We start from the raw sequence: 16,540 nt of genomic DNA on the forward strand, positions 1-16,540 counted from the left end.
CAGGTGAGGGCGGCAGGTGAGCGCGGCAGGTGAGCGCGGCTGCGGCGGGCGCGGCCCGGCCCGGCTGCCCCGGGGGACACGCGGCTGCCCCGGGCGGGCCGGGGGCGGCGCCGGCGCTGCCGAGGAGCCCCGCGGCGGGGCAGGGCAGGGCGCGGGCGGCAGGGGGCGCTGCGCCGCCGGGCGCGGGCAGGGCAGGGGGTGCCGCCAAGGGTTAAGGGGCGGGCGAGGAGCCCGGGCCGCTCCCGCGGGGAGAGCGGGGGGATGGATAAACTGGAGCGGAATTAAAGAATAAACCCGAGCGGACAGGCAGCGGGGCCGCGAAGCTCTCCCGCCTCCCCTTCCTTCCCGCTCGCCTGCGCCGCCCGCCCGCCTGGGGGGACAGCGCGGGACGCGGAGCCGGGGCGCAGCGGCGGGACGACAATGCAGCAGGCGGAGAAAGCAGGAGGGGCAGCGCACGGCAACATGGAGGGAGGCGCGGAGCGGGCCAGCCCCTGATGCGGCTCTTTCTCCTCCTCCTCCGGGCAGCGGCTCCGGCGGCGATTCTCTCCCTGGCGGCGGCTGGCGGCGGCGGGTGGAAATGAGCAGGTCGGCGGCGCTTCTCCTCTGCCTGCTGGGCTGCAACGTGTGGAAGGCGGTGACCAAAACCTTAGGGGCGCCCGAGGCGGCTCAAGGTCGGTGCGGGATGGGCGGCGGGACTGGCCCGCTTTGTGCGGCGGTCCCCGGGGCGGCGGGGGCTGCATTGTGCGGGGGGCCGGACCGAGGGTACGGCGGGGAAGCGGGTCGGTGATGCGAGACCTCTCCTGGCTTCCGCCGGCCGCCGCAGACCCCGCAGCCCGGAGAAGCGGAGACAGCCCCGCGGCTGGGGAGCTTTTGTTACTGGCAGGGGCAGGGGCTGCGCTGGCCTCATTGTGCTGCCCCCTCCGTTCCTCCCTCCGTCCCTCGGCGCCGCCGGAGCTGTTGCATTGCATCCTTTTCCCCCGATCTCCCGTCTCCTCACCGTGCCCGCTGCAGGGCCCGACGCGGCGGCGAGAGGCGGGTGGGGGGCACCGGCGGCCGCAGGCCGTGCGGGGCGGCCGGGCTGGGGTTCGCCCCCCGGGCTGACGGCGCGGCTCGGCCGCGGCCCCGGGACGTTTCCGGGCCTCCACCGGGCCTTTTGTTCGGCGCGGTGGCTCCCGCCGGCCGGGCGGGGTCTGTCACCGCTGCCCCTGGGCAGCCGGGCAGAGTCGCTCCCCGGCCGGGCAGGGTCGTCCTCCGCCTTCGCCCGGTGGGCGCAGAAGCCGCAGCGAGGCAGTGCCCGAGCGCCCGGGGGCACAGCAGCTCCTGATGCTCCTGTGCCGGGCTGCGGCTCCTGCCCTCGCCTGCACAAGTCTGATCTTCACCTGTGCCGTGGTGTGGCAGCCCCTCGGCCGGCCAGGTGCACCTGCCCTCCAGCCCTCCCCCTGAGGAATCTCGGTGAGGGGGGAAACACTGCCGTGCCCTCCTCGCCCTTGGCCTTGGGTTCGGTGACAGGAGGGCAGCCCCTCCGTCGGGCTCCAACAGGGATCCTGCAGTGGCATCGTGCCTGCCGGGATCACGAGCATGTCAGGATGCATAAAACTTGTGTACATAGGGGTACAAGACATGTTAGAAGGAAATGCATCCTCCCCTGTGGTCAGCGTTGGCCTTGTGGTATGTATTGTCAAATGGGTAAATGTGTCATCTGGGACGAGCGATCATACACCGGCTGAGCCTTCATGGCAGCGGGCTGGCAGCATCCTTCCTGCTGCACTGGGGTGGATGTGCACCATGTGAAGGGTGTGCTTATGTCCTCTTTCCTCAGAGCTTTCCTTATCTCACACAGGTTGTAACAATCAGTAAGTGGTGCCTGCTGCAAGAAATAAAACATTGAAAGTAACCTTTTTGATTTCCTTCTTTCATGATTCGATTTAGGTACCCTGAGTAGAATCTGGGTGGGCATGTGTTCACACACAGAGTAGTCAAAAGGCCAAGGTGTCTTGTAGGAAAACCTACCATGCCAGGCAATCTGACATCATATGTAATACCAGTTTCTGCCTTTTTTAAAGGACAAAAAAAAAAAATAGCTGTTGTGGGATAAGAACCACTAACTAAAACTCAAAGGCCACTAAACTTGGGATATACTGAATTTATTGATAAGCGTGTCTAAAAACCAGAGCTGTGTGTGGCCCACGAAGCTAGCACTTCAAATACCAAGGTAATATCAAAATCGACTATAAGTTTTGTATCATATGGAAAATCTCCTTCATGTAATCAGAGTGGTGAGGTATTGGCAGAATTAGTGACTTTCAACTGTCTGGCTGATCTTGTCTTCTATTGTCAAGCCCAATTCAGATCGCATGGAAAGGCTTGTCTGTAGCTGCTACATCTACATCAAGACTGATGGCTGATTATTTGAATAATAACAACTATGTCAGTGAGTTGAGAGTATCTTTATCGAAATAGAAATGTCTAATTTTGTCTTCCATGTAAGAACATCTGAGTTTTTCATAATATCACTTTCCAAAGCCTAATTAGAAGCCCAGTCTTTATTCTTTGGACATGTACATTGGTACAAGGGGATATGTAGAGCTGATCTCATATCAAAGTGTATTCTGCTTCCTAATAGCACCTCATTACTATGAATCTTTCTTGGAAAGTTTACCGTGATGCCAGCTTGTGGCCTTGAATAACTTAGCGAACATCAGGTGTGATGATGTTCTGGGGAAAAGAGTTTTAGTACTAGGTACATTCCCAGTTTGTATACACACAGCACAGTAAGTGCTAAATGGTTGTAAAATCTAAACTAGCTGGTTTTCCCTCTTGCCCTTTTAGTACCATGGTCAAGTTGTGGGTACAAGTAAAGGGCCGTTGCCGAAGTTCAGGGATGTTTGCACATGACCGTCCTTTCCTTTGTGGCTGAATGGACTAGTTAAAAACCAAGTGATTGAAATAAAGGTAGAGGTTAGAAAGCTGGAGCATGCCATTAGGGAATAACTGCTTCAGCTGCAGTACTTGTTGTTGGACAGGTTACATGAGACTAGGGTGGAGAGCCCTCCTCATGGTGGGACAGATCAAAGGAGACTTGGTTAAGATGTTCCACTTCTGTGTTAACAATCCAAATAAATAGGTCTTGGATTTGGAGCTTTTAAAAGGTGGGATTTGTAGTCAGTGTTCTGATTAGGAAAGGATGAGGAGGGATGCTCTGCCTCAAGCATTTCTCTCCTTTATTGGTCTCAGACATATGTTCAGACAGTCCCAGCTTCAAATTCTCCCCAGCCAGACTGATTACGTAATTTGTGAATATGGAAGTACTGGTTATTAAGCTCTGCACTTAGCACTGTATTTAGAAAATTGAATGACTTTTTAATGCAGATCTCTTGTGGCCTCCTCTGAAGGTCACAGAGGTACCCTCAAAGTCTCAGTAATGTACTTGCTTTAATAGGGTAAAATTCTCACAGATGAGTTTGCTTTTGTCTCTGTTGGTGCTTGGAACCCCAGCAGTGAGGGTGTTAGATGTCCATGCAGGTACTCTTTAGAACCTTTACCTCTGTAACTTCTCTCAAGTGTGTAAAACCTGAGAGGTATTTCAGATGAGGACTAAATTATGGTTTTGTGGAGCTTTTGTTTGGTTTTGGTTTTATTTGGATTTTTAATTGTTCTAACAGGTATTCCAGAACTTCAGTTTCTTTTAGTGCTGAAATGAATGTGTGCAAATATTAAAACAAACAGATAAGCCCCCAAACTAATCCTTAAGCTGAATTCCTGTTGGCACTGGTGATTTGTTTGGTGAATACACAAAATATATGGTGCATGCTTTTTCACATGAATAGGTCTTGTATAAAAACTAACAACAGACCTCTGGCAAATAGGAATTTTAGAGTTATATAAAGATGTAACATTAAACCAGGGAGAATGTAGGCATAATCAGTGTAATTTGGGAAGGGATTAAATTTCTTTATTGCCTGTAAACTTTGCTTCTCAGTAGAAGATGAGGATCATTTATTTGTAGCTGCTAGGGAGGTCTTTTTAGAGAAATCCTAGAATATTCTTAGTGCAGAAATCTGGCATTATATTTTTCTACTGCAGTGTGTATTAGTTTTAACTCATATTTCTTGGAAGTTGGTCTTCCTATTTTATTAGTTTTTCAAAATTAAGAAGTTATGAATAATAACATTTGAGTAACAAATAGCACCCAATTCAAATACTGGCCTACCTGTAGATGAATATGCTCAGGATATCTCATCTTCACAATCCCAGAATGAGATTATATAAGTAGATAATTATTTTCCAGTATGATGGTGAATTAAAATTCAGATGTTGCTGCTTAGTCAGAATCTGCAGTGTTTTTCCCCTCTGTGTACATAGAGGACAGGAGGGTTGATGCTTGAGTGCTGCTGTTTGGAATTGTCTTCCTGCAAGCTGCCATTCCATTACTTCATGGAAGATAACTTCACAGCCATTTCAGCTGGATATTCTGCAAAGGCTGCTTTTCTGGACAGCAATAACAGAATAGCAGTCTATAACAGCAGTAACAGCAATAACAGTCTCAGCTCTGAGAATCTGAGAAGATCCTCCGCTTCTGGGCTGGGTTTTTTTTCTTTATTTTTAAAGTGGTTATCCCATGCTCGCAGTTTTAACAATGATGCTAAAGTTTAGATGATGCAGAAATAGTTTTTATAGTCTTCCTCTCTTTCCTCTTGCAGTGCCATACTGTCTCTTCTCATTCAGCTGCAAATTACTAATGACCATCAAATCCAAAGGTTTATTTCATTGAGACCCAAATGGACTCCTCAGAGTAGAAGCTAAATTGCTCTAAAGCAGTAAAAAAGACGTTGCTTTATTTTAGTGGAGGAGCCAATTGCTTACTCAGTACTAGACAGTGTTGTAAAACGTTAATGAAGATAAGGTGATTGATTTTAGCAAAACTATTACATATATATATAAACTATCAGATGCAGGTAAGCGCTGGGTTCTGGTTGGGTTTTTTTCATGTTTGTCTTGAACAACTAATGCCTGCAAATGCCTAGTAACTGATTTCCCTCAGTCAGATGAGCAAGTTACCTAGGTGATCTGAGGGTTTAAAACTGCAGTCTTTTTCTCCTGAGCATTTGTGTTCACCCTTTTGTCTTGTAATACCTTGCACTAAGTGATTCGAGGTACCTTTAATAATGCGTGTATGCACTTGTGAAGTGACAAATTCATGTGCTGGCTATTCCTGCGGGCGGGCCCACTTGTGTATTTTTTGCCCACTTGTGTCTTGAGATAGTGTTAATTGCCATGTGTTTCTCCCTCTCTTTATTTTTTGCCTTTTTTTTAACACCACACTGATACCTTTTCCTGCTTGAGACTAAAACTGGGTTCATGAAGCTTTGACGGATGGCTGTCTCAACTTTTGGCTAAGTGAATGGTTTCAAATAAAGGTTTCTGGTAACAATGAAATGCAATTTTATGATTTTTAATTGTAATGGTTAACAGAAGCTTGGCTGTATGTATCTGTGTGCTAGGGAGGAAGAAGTATTGTGCATTTAGATTTTTTTTTAAATATCAGAAATCTCCGGTGGTTTTGGTAAATGGAGGCATAGAAATGTCACTCCACTTTCTGTTATTACTTCAGATTACTTCTGTTATTACTGTTATTAAACTTCAGATTAGTTTTTTCTCTTGTCTTCTGTGGGCAAAGCCAGGCTTGGCACAGGAAGAAAACCAAGAAGAAAGTGCATGTCAAGGAAATGCAATGCTTTGGTCATGTCATTATAGGAATGTGCTGTACCTGGCAGGTTGGAGGTTGAGCTTAAATAGGTTTCTTAACAGCCCTGCTTGAAGTCTCACCATTGAATAGCAGTGTGGCTGGAAGTGATGCTTCTATTCCACATCTCAAATGCCAGTACATTTGAGTACAGTTGTTATGAACCTCAAGCTTATACTGCAGGAAATGTTCTTCTTCCAGTCAGCCAAAGGCAAACTAAGTAATCTCTCAGAAATACATGCAACTTGAAATCAAAACAATGCACTTTCAGTATTTCTGTTGGCTTATACATTCGTTACCTTATGCAAGCTGCATTTTTTGTAAGATCAATTCTCCTTTGCTCCAGTATATATATCTGTTCTGCCTTTAGATACGAAGAAAGGCAACTTCTGAGAGAACTGTGGTGTTGGCATTCTGCTTCTCCCACAGGTCCCAATGGTTTTACCATACGTGTGCCAGGGAGGGAAAAAAGGGAGGCAAGAAGTCTGTGTAAATGGTTATATTTACTAGAAAAAAATCAGTATTATACTAATATAATACATGTTAATAATGTATACTAAAACATTTTGTTTTAGGAAGTGCCAGATAGAACTGAGTGCTTTTTTTTCCCCTTCAGAAATTCCAGAAACGTTATTCTGAAGGCTGGTTTACATTAAGCTTTCAGTTAATGTAATATCTGGCTTGCTGTGCATGGGTAATAAGCATTATACACATGCTTTTTACAAATACCATTTTTAGTTTTATTAGAAATTGGAAAACCTATATGTATTTTTATACAGAGACATAAGAATGTGAACATACTGTAATTTTTTGTTCCTTTTTCTAAATGCATTGAATCTTCCACTTTAAAATAGTAAGACAGAATCACAGTTGACATAATGGCATGTCTGAGCCCTTGAAAGGAGTATTTTTAAGTATGTTCCAACATAGAGCAGCATTTTAATTTCTGTAAAATGCTGATATTTTGATTCAGATGTACCCATGCCACTCTTCCTAGCTTGAAGAGCAACAGGTCCTGAGGAAAAACTGAAGGAAAAATTAATTTATGTACAGTATAGTCTCTAAATTTGACTCCCTGTTATTTAGGGATCATCACTGGCTACTTGGGGAATTGGGTATATTTAAACAGAACTGCAGTGGGTATAAAAGTATGTTTTGAGTATATGCAGTTTATGCAGGCAGGGCACAAAAGTCCCTGGTAATCTAACACTGAAGCTATCTTTTAATTGTTCCTACTCTTGCTTTTTGCAGTTCTTTGAGCTGTCACTGCCTGTGCCGTTCAGTGGCAGCATCCTAGGCAGTGAATTCCTGTCTTTGTTCATTATCTGTACCCCTAATTGGCAGGTGAAGCCTCCCTGTCGCTGTGCGTGGGCACTGCACCAGGCAAACTGCTGCTGTCCTGGGTGCTTTCCAGATGGAGGCAAGAGCACATAGCAGGATAGAGGGCATCACATTGGCCTTGCTGGAGCTGGAGTCACTTGTAGGAGCCACCCTCAGCCTCTCTGCCCTGAGGGCTCTCAGGAGACACAGTGGCAGCTGAAGTTAGCCAAGAGGAAATGGAGCATGGAGCGGAAGCCAAGGGGAAGGAAGTAGCAGCATCCTTTCAGCTTGGGGACAACAAAGAAGCTGAATCCAATGTGGTGCATAATGCTTCCAGTTAGTTGTAGCTGCAGGACTGCTGAGAGTTGCTGTACTATGTGGTAGGTATAATACAATAATAGTGTTTAGCAGTAAAGGGGAGCTCACCGTGACAGTCCGTGAATGCTGAGATAAACAGGAGGTAGAAGTAGATAATGTACTCCTGCTTTGTTGAAGAATACAGAGCCCTTTTTCCTGCATTGATGAACAGAAGTGATAGTGGTATTGGGTTCTTCCTCTTGTTTCATCCCACCTTTGTGATTGTTATTATTGAAACATGGTGTCTTTCATCCTTTATAAGCAAAGGCATATACACAACAACAAGTATTTCTCAGGTGATTTTGTGAGACTTGCTAAGAAAACAGCACCAAATTAAGGTGAAAGCTGCATTTGTACTGCTGCTGCAAGGAAATTATTGTATCAGCAGTTTTGTCCAGCCCTCTTACTTTTCATCATACTGTGAAAAGTTGTGAAAAGTTAAGATCCAAATAGCTCATATTGCAGTCTGTACATATCAATTATTCCTCGTGTGAGGGATATGCAGTTTGCATCCAGGGTAGGAGGCATCTCGTCTGGCTTGGCTGTCTGCAGTCTCCATTGTAGTGAGTCGCCCACGGTCCTTTTACAGACAAGAAGATCTAATCTCAGCTAATGGAGCCAAGTATCATTCCTGTCACCTGGAGTAAGCACATTTGGGTTGATGAGTATCCACTGTGTGAATCTTCACTGACGAGCATGGCAGCCTACACAACACTATTTGAATTCCCATTTAGTCAGATGAATCCTCCTTCACTGTTGCCTCCCTGTGTGATGCCCTCTGGCTTGGCCTTAAGCTATTGAATATATACAGTGTAATAAGCTGTGTGAAGGAACACAGTCTTGGATTACCTGGCTGGGTTATGTGCTTTTCAAGACTCAGAGAAGAGTTATTTCTGTTTACATTTCTAAACCATTTGTCTATGTAGCATTATGCTTATGAACCTAGGTGTTTCACTCCCAAGAGTAAATAAACAAAAAGAAAAGTTTAGAAACAAGTAAGGAGGCTTGTAGAGTTGTTTGGACTTGCCTATATGTTTTTGCCGTGTTTTTAATTAGCTTTGTATTCCCAGGGGTTGATTTATTCTGAATTAAATTGCATCGTTACTCTCATCTTTGTTTTCTCACACTGGCATTTGTGTAGCAATGTGGTAAACCAGATCAAGGAAGTTATCCAACTGAAAACTCCTGTATGCAGCAGCTCAGTCTTCACCTAGATCATTTCCCTGACTGGATTCATCAGAAATTACAGAAATGTTCTTGCTGGTGCAGCAGAAAGGGCTGGGAGGAGCTGGTAAGGGAAAACAAGGACTTCATGGCAGCAGTGCCACTTGATGCAGGATTACATTTTTTTGTAGAGCTAAAGTATTAGACGTAAGACACAGTATTTAGAAAGGTAACTTTTAAAAGTTCCTACTTAAAGGAAACTGCTCTTATCTGGAAATATGATACGTTCCCTTGGCTCAAAGTAAAAGCATAAAGAATTTTTTGAAAAACCAATTTGCTTACAGTGGGAAAAAACCTGCATTATACAGTTAATACTGGCAGACCCGGACCTGGATGCTGGCAGGTGATTTGAGGCACTTTCAGTTGGAACTGTCTCTTGTCAGAACAGGTTTTTGTCCCTGCCCAGGATTTCCAGTTTGTGCCTTGCATTGAAGTTTAAAGAGATTTCCATCCACAGTTTCAGCTTAAGTGTCCTGTGACATGTACTGTGAGGACTCAAGCGCTCACAAGTGTTTCTCCCAGTTGTAGGGCAATAGGTGAGTTAGTGCCTGAGTCATCTTTTCTCTGATGTTCTAAATGGCTTGAGAGGAAATGATATATTTTAGTTCATGTGAATGCTAAAGAAACATGGAGGCAGTACTGGCCCTTACCATAGTCTTCTGGTAGAGTAAGTTTTGCCAGCAAGTTGTCAGCACAGGATTGGATGTGATTGGTGCATGATGCCTGGTAGTGAGTGTCTGGTCACTCCTCTCTGATCTGTCTGCCAGCCAGAGTGATTCCCACCTTCCTTCAGCTGATTGCTTTACTTTCCTTTGCTACTGACTTTTGCATTGATGTCTCCGAGATTAGAGTGTCAGCTGAGAGATAAGAACTTTTAACTCTTTATCCTGCCCTTCCTCCTTCTGTCCCTGTGTTAGCCCTCTCGTATCTTGAAAGGCTTGGTTTGTTTTTGCTGATGACAGGCAGGAAAGTGTGCTAGGGAGTGTTCATGGCCTTTTCTTGTTTCTGTTTGAATTGGGTAAGCATTGCTAGGGAAATAAATGTATCCAGGAGCTCTGGAGACAGGACTGATGGTCTGCAGGGGGTGAAGTGGGCAAGGGCAGGAACACACCTCCGGGCAGGAGGGGATAAACTGGTCCGAGCTTTGCGTTGTGTTTGCAGAAGGGGATCCAGCAGCTCAAGTGGGAGCTTTCTTCTCTGTGCATTGAGGTCCCACAAGCTTTGAAACCTGCTGTGTAGTATGCTGACCTGGACAAATATTACAGCAGTTAAAAAGGCTACTTGGGATAATAACATTGACAGACACAGTGAATGAAGCACAACGATATTCTTGCTCTTTTATCTTTATTGCAATTACCCAGAATATTCTTGCAGTATTCACATCTTATTTCAGCATTTGAAACCCTGGCAAGTAGCTTAAGCTTGGGACAGTCTCTAGGTTCATGATGTATGATTTACAGGACCCAGGAACACATGTTTGAAAGGAGAGCTGTATTTTCGTTGTTTTGTGGTGAACCTGTGTGTGGGTATTGTTACATTTTCCCTACCTTAAAAATCTTAATTTGAAGACACAAATTTTCTTCAAAAGTTAACTGTCCTGTAAGATCAAAGGAATTTTTATTTCATTGTTTAGTATACTGCTAGTTAAAACTTTTTAGAGAGAACTGTGTCATTAAACTTAGTCAATGTAAATATTGTTGTTAGCATGTTACATGAAAATTAAATATACAGGTGCTTCAAGCAGCCTGAATCATTAGACTTAAAATGGGATGAATTTCAAGTTTGCTTATTGCTGTAAGCTATAACTGCAGGGGTCTTTAGAATATTAAATTAGTGAAAGTATTTAAAAATCAGTTGTTGAAGGAAGAGAATCTGCCATACTAAAGTTCTTGTTGAAAACCATTAGTTTTTGCAGACATTTGATAAGGCCATCCTTCTTAAGGTCAGATATAGATACATACCTGCTCTATGAAGCTTTACCTCAGCAAAAACTACTTGCCATTCTTTAGCCATGTTCAGAATCTTGGTGAAGATGTTGTTTTAATTAGTAATTTTACTTGTATGTAATCTCTCAGTGCATCTTGGAGGGGTTGTTTCATTTGTTTGAGGTTTTTTTAAAGCATGGTTTACTATTGCTGCATGAAGAGCTGAGTGAGCTCTCTCAACAGATGTTGTCATTAGAGAGGGGGTCAGAGTAGTGTCATGTCTCAAGACTTTCTGTGCACAGAGAAATAGCCTTGAGTTTTGAGGGGTGAGGGGCTAGGCAAACAGAATAGAGGAGTTTTTTGTGGTGGACTCCTAGAAAGGTAATGGTTATTCCCATGTGCAAGTTAATGCATGCTTTAAAGTGTACTTTCAAGTGGTGAAAAAATTTAAAAAAAATGCATATAAGCTCTCAAGACATAACTCGTTAATAAGTGAAAGACTGTAAGTTCCTTCAGAGTAGTAGAGAATCTTTGCTTACCATAGATGATTGCACATAAACAAAGATGCTTTTTAATATGTGATGCATTTGAGGATCAAGTCTTGCATCAGTTAGCTGCTTGGGGTAATAAAATGTCATCTTCCCTTACCCCTAGCCTGATTGCATGGGGGAAAATATTAAAGCTTAAATTCTTCTGGCCAAGCTCTCTCATGTACTCTGTGTGCCTGTGGTGATATTAGCATTTCCAAGGGGGAATATATTGGATGGGAGGAAAAGTAAATGCATGGCATTGTTTCCTTACCATGATGCTGACATGGGGCAGAAAATCTCATGGCCTCACTGTAACTTCATGCCATTCTGTCTAATGCTGTACGGGTTAACAGCTAGTAAGAATATTCTCAAAACAGTCCATCCTGACAGAGCCTTGGTGCATCATGGGGCTGGCTATAAACAAATGGTATCTGACATTATTGGGCTGCAGATCATTGCTTACTTTCTGGTGTGTCTTTGTGGAGATAGTAAAATGCAGCCTTCATTACTCCAAATGTTAAAATTCAGAAGAGCTTTTAACAGCCCAAAGGCTTTGAAGGTGATGGGTATGTTTGCCAAAAAGAACAGCACTTTCTCTTGCTGAGTTTAATCTTTTAAGTTATTCTTACAGCTTCTTGAGTGTATAATAAAAGTAATAAAAGTTCAAATTAATAAAAGTATATATCTTCCTTGGAAAAGAAAGGCTTGTTGCTTGTTCTCTAGTCACAGGATGAGGAGGGTATGTCTGTTGTGCATAAAATAAGGTCAGGAGTAAAGAGAAAGTGCAGTGACCATGACAATACACTGTCTAGGTCAGGGCTGGGAAGTAAATCAAACTCACACAAGAGTTCGTTCTTAATTCATGCCATTTTCACTTCAGTGGTTAGGGAACTTCTAATGAGTTTAGTGATACTTAGTAATGAAGCTTCTGCTTGAACCCTTCTGAAATAATGTTCAGATTTATTCCTCCTCTTCTTGCAGTTCCATGCTTTTCCTTGTCACACTTGCATGAGTGTAAAGGGTAAAGCCAGAGAGTTGCCTGGCAGTGGGCAGCACAGTGGTGTGTCAGCAGTGTGGACTTGTTTTCAGCCTTCTGGGAAGGCAGAGAGCCCCTACCTGATATACTGATGTTTAATTCTGAGGGGTTTTTTAATGTGCACAGCAGCTTGTCCCCAAAATGAATGGCAAGCTTTTTTTCTGAATGTGTCTGTAAAGAAACTAAGAATATTTTAAAAAAGGGGGCAAAATAAAAAGCATAAAGGTGGTAGAAGGCATGAAAATTCCTAAATAGGAAATGAAGTTTGAATTCCAGCTACAATTACTAAGATCCTGCTTCCTTTTTTTCTTGCACTTTGCTTCACCTTCCCTTTCCTTCTGAGCTGAGCTTAATTTTTAACTTTATTTCATTTTGACAGAAGATAACCTACATTTTAAAACATAGTCTTGTAAACAAATGTGTATTTCAAACATACTCACAAAACTTGACATTGCAGATAACATCAGAAATCTCATTTCATGCTCTGAATCAGCAGGAGGATAAAACACCTCAAGTTCAAGGTGCTTTTAAAAAGTCAGTACTTGTCTGTAGTTACAACACAGAAAGTGCCATAGGAAGCAAATATTTTGATTCAGAGAGTGACACAACACTGATAAATGTTGATTTCAGGAATTTTGCTGATAACCAATTACATTTTTCAATCCTTTCCATGCTTACAGTATGATATTAATATTTTTGCTACTTTACACCCAAACTGATGACTTGTGATTTCTGTGAAGTAACTCTGAATTCAGAGGACCTCACAGGTGGACTTCAATTGAGGGCAAAAAAAAAACAACTGTGTTTTATACCACCTTAAAAAGAATAGAGGAAAAAGAAAAGAACTTAATTGTACATCCATTGATCCCTTTCCTTGTCATGAATTATTCACATATTAGTGTAATTGATTTTGTTTGGGGGGTTTTTAAGCCTTGTAAAGAGTAAAACAAATATGAGCATAATAACTAGGTATTATAGCAATACTTATTATCTTCACACCTTCGTTTATCTCAGTTTGTATTATTTACCAGGTTTCTGAGACAAAATATGTGAGTCAGTAGGATTAGTTTTTTGAGTGACTCTTGAAAAACTCTGTATTTGTTTGTTGGAATCCTGTCTTCTTACTTGTGCTAAGAAACTGGGCTGGCTGCAGTTGGTGGAGACCTCAGCATTCATGCACACATGTGCAGATGTGCACATATGCTTGTCTTGTAAGGCCATATGGTATGAATCAGAGCTTACCTCACAGTAGTAAAACTGTAATGCATTTTCCACCATTTTCAGTTATGTGTTCATGGCATGATACTCTGTACTTTGAACAACTTACAGAGATTGTCCTTTGTGAACGGTCATTATTCTGTGAAATTAATGTGTTCTCCAGGATACTTAGCTTCAATTTTGTCCTTGGATTGCTGTGGATATTTCAATAACACCAGAAGTTGTGTCTTCTTTTCTGCTCACTGGCTTTGTTCAAAGCAGTGTTGGCTTGCAAATGCTTACAGATGTGTTTGTTCCTTCTTGTTCATGGCAGGTAGATTTGCAGCAAACCCTTGGCAGAGATAGAAAGCATGTGAACTAATTGAGTGTATGAGTATGTGTACTCCCTTGTTTGGGATTTTTAAACAATCTGAGACCTCTAGTTAAACATTTCTGGCTCCTGGTTGTTTTTTTTTTTTTTCTGCCATTTTCATGGTATCTCATACTATTATTGGGAGTTCTTAGAAATTTGCAACTTTATCAGAAAAACTGAATTTTAGTATTAGACCTTTATATTTTTTATGTAAAACTATAGCACTTAGAATTTTTTCTCTCATTCTAGTAGCTCAAGACAATTCAGCCTTTAGCTTGTGATAGTGCCTTTGATACTATTAAAAATAATCCTTTCTAGACACACAAATGCACTTAGCATTAAAATAGAGAACTGACCTACTGTTTATATTTTTATCTGTATTAAGATCATTAGAGTGGTTAAGATACCCTAAATATTGACCAGATGCTGAATCAATGTCTTACTCTGTAAATGACATCACTGAAAATCAGTACTAGTAGATTTTTCTCTTTGGTAGTCCTAGTAGGTTCCTGGGTTCTAACTGTTCCTATATACTTGTTTGTAACTGATATGCAGTCATTTTTCTCTCTCAGGAACATAAAACAACAGAAAAAATTATATATGTTTAGGTAACACGATGTGTCTTGTGCAGTGAATTTTTTTTTTCATGGTCTCTAAGCACTCCAAGCCATCCCTTTAGAATATGTCTGGTAGCTAAATCTTCTGCCATACTTGTAATTTTTGACAGCAGGACTTCAATTGCTCGCAGTTCTGGTGTAGATGATCACCTTGGGGAGTGGCCAGTAATGTCTTCACATAGTCATGATGACCTTGACTTTCAGAGGAGATGGACATGTGTCATCCTCAGTGTGCTGCTGTGTTGTCTTGGAGCAAGGAACATGCTCAGGCCAAAGTATGAAGGAGATGAATAGTTCATCAGGGAGTTTTGCTAAGAGTTGCCTAGTTATTTCCTGATTCTTTTTTTCTGGAGGCTGTCCAGACACATCCTTGTGTCGATTCTGGAGACATTTTATGCATTGTCAGGTTCATTTGAACTTGCCTCTGACCTGTGTTTCCAACGGGAAGCTGTTGCTGTGTGTTGCAGAAGTTCTCTTACCTGGGTGTTTATTTGAAGAGTCATAGAAGCATTTAGAAAAGACCTTTAAGATAACGCAGTACAACAGTCCATCACTAAACCATGTCCCTAAATGTCACATCTACATTTCATAAAGGACTTAGTCATGTTCCTTCTAATAACTCTAAGTCCCTGACAACTTGGCAGTGTTTCAACTTGTTGTTCCAGTTGCTTGAAATACAATGCATTTTAGCTTCTGAAGGATTCTAATCCATGTGTCTGGTTCCTTTCCCAGATTCTTAATCCTCATCAGAAGAGATTGAGAAGGATTTGGTTGCTCAGTACTTCCTGATGCTCATTGTGAGAGATGCTCAGTGTTTAGATGGAATGAGGGATTTTGCTGACCTTCATTACCACAGAGGGATGTGCAGAATGAGGTGGTAGTGAGCACTGTGTTTCTTTCTTGTTCATACTTGAGGGAAGCTTGGTTATCTTGACAGCCATGGCAGTATCTGATGGCTGCCAACTGCTGTGATGTTGGCCAGTCCTCAGTGTTCTTGACATGTTGCATCCAGACTTAGGTGGTCTGTTGTGGTGGCTTTCTGTCAACTGAGGATCCTAAACTGCAACTTCTTCAGTGTGGGCTGCTGTGGCTGAATGTAGAGCAGTGAGCAGGCTGTGCTGCTGTCCTTCACCCTCATCCACACCCCACCACTGCTGCTGTATGGGAAAAGCATCCAGATTGTATGGCTCTGTGCAATAAATAAAATGAAAGGATGATTCTTATGAACATTTTGTGAACTCATTGGGGAAAATGAAGAAACATTCATCTTACTGGCTCCTGTTCAGAAGAATGGTGGCTGCTGTGCAGTTGTTTTTGCCTTGCTGTGTGAGCTTGAAACAGATGTCTCATTGTTTTGCTCTCAGTACTTGGAGATGCTGGGCTTTCCCTGCTTACCACTGTTGTGACTCCTTGCTTGGCTGTTAGATATCTGTAGATAGCAGTAGTGCATGAGGGCCCCAGCTTGTGACTGGGGTTCTGCTGGGCTGTAATCTATCGAGGTGTTGTGGCTTCTAATGTTTTCCATTGCCAGGGAGCTAAACAGAAGTTCTGTTTTGTGACCCCTTCTAATGCTGTAAGGTGTGCAACAGAGAAAAGCAAATAATGTAGAAACAGGAAACAAGTTCATCTGAAAATGAAAATAGTTGAAAGAGGTAAACACAATAGAAAACATGAAAGGTACTTACTGGTGTCTTACTGGCTTGGGCTGTTTGTTCTAAGCTGGTAAGTGAAGAAGGTGTCCCCCTTTATTTGCCAAAGGCTGGCATGCTCAGGAGTGCTTCAGAGCTGCTGTCCTGCAGTGCTGAGTATGAGCTGCAGGGTGGTTTGCTGTTTACTAGTTCATGTTGACAACTTGGACTTAATGGAAGTGGATACTAGTAGAGGAAGTCAGCTTAGTGCAAAGTGATGAAATGATGGGGTAGCATTTTATCTATCTTTAAATGCTAACTTCTTTATTCACTTCTCACTAGATCTCTCTTTGAGAGAGGGTTTGTATTGCCCAGATATAGGGACTTGATGTAGTGACAGGATGTTTGTATGATGGAATAGCTTTTCTCAATAGGTGTGGAAAAGATGAGCTTATGGGAAAAAGGGCATTTGTTTGAAGAATTATAAACATAAGCATTTATTTTTCTTACTTGTGTTTATTTTCTTACTTATTCTAGGTATTCTGGTCAAAGACAGTACCTGATTGCTGTGTGGCACTTTCCCAGCAGGT

General features: G+C 42.8%; 1 protein-coding gene across 3 annotated transcripts in view; it reads left to right on the forward strand.

The window, feature by feature from the left end:
- Window positions 1–305: 305 nt before the first annotated feature.
- Window positions 306–16,540, forward strand: part of FAM171A1 (family with sequence similarity 171 member A1) — an 86,972-nt gene continuing 70,737 nt past the window's right edge. For 2 of the 3 annotated variants that reach the window (XM_036398967.2, XM_054514046.1), the window contains exon 1: window positions 306–671. In XM_036398967.2, the coding sequence (XP_036254860.1) occupies window positions 578–671 (94 nt within the window). In that variant the 5' untranslated portion in view covers window positions 306–577. The remainder of the gene's footprint in view (window positions 672–16,540) is intronic. The other variant, XM_036398960.2, reaches the window with a different exon arrangement.

The sequence above is a fragment of the Molothrus ater genome, chromosome 1 (assembly GCF_012460135.2).
Source record: "Molothrus ater isolate BHLD 08-10-18 breed brown headed cowbird chromosome 1, BPBGC_Mater_1.1, whole genome shotgun sequence".
NCBI classification, from domain to species: domain Eukaryota; kingdom Metazoa; phylum Chordata; class Aves; order Passeriformes; family Icteridae; genus Molothrus; species Molothrus ater.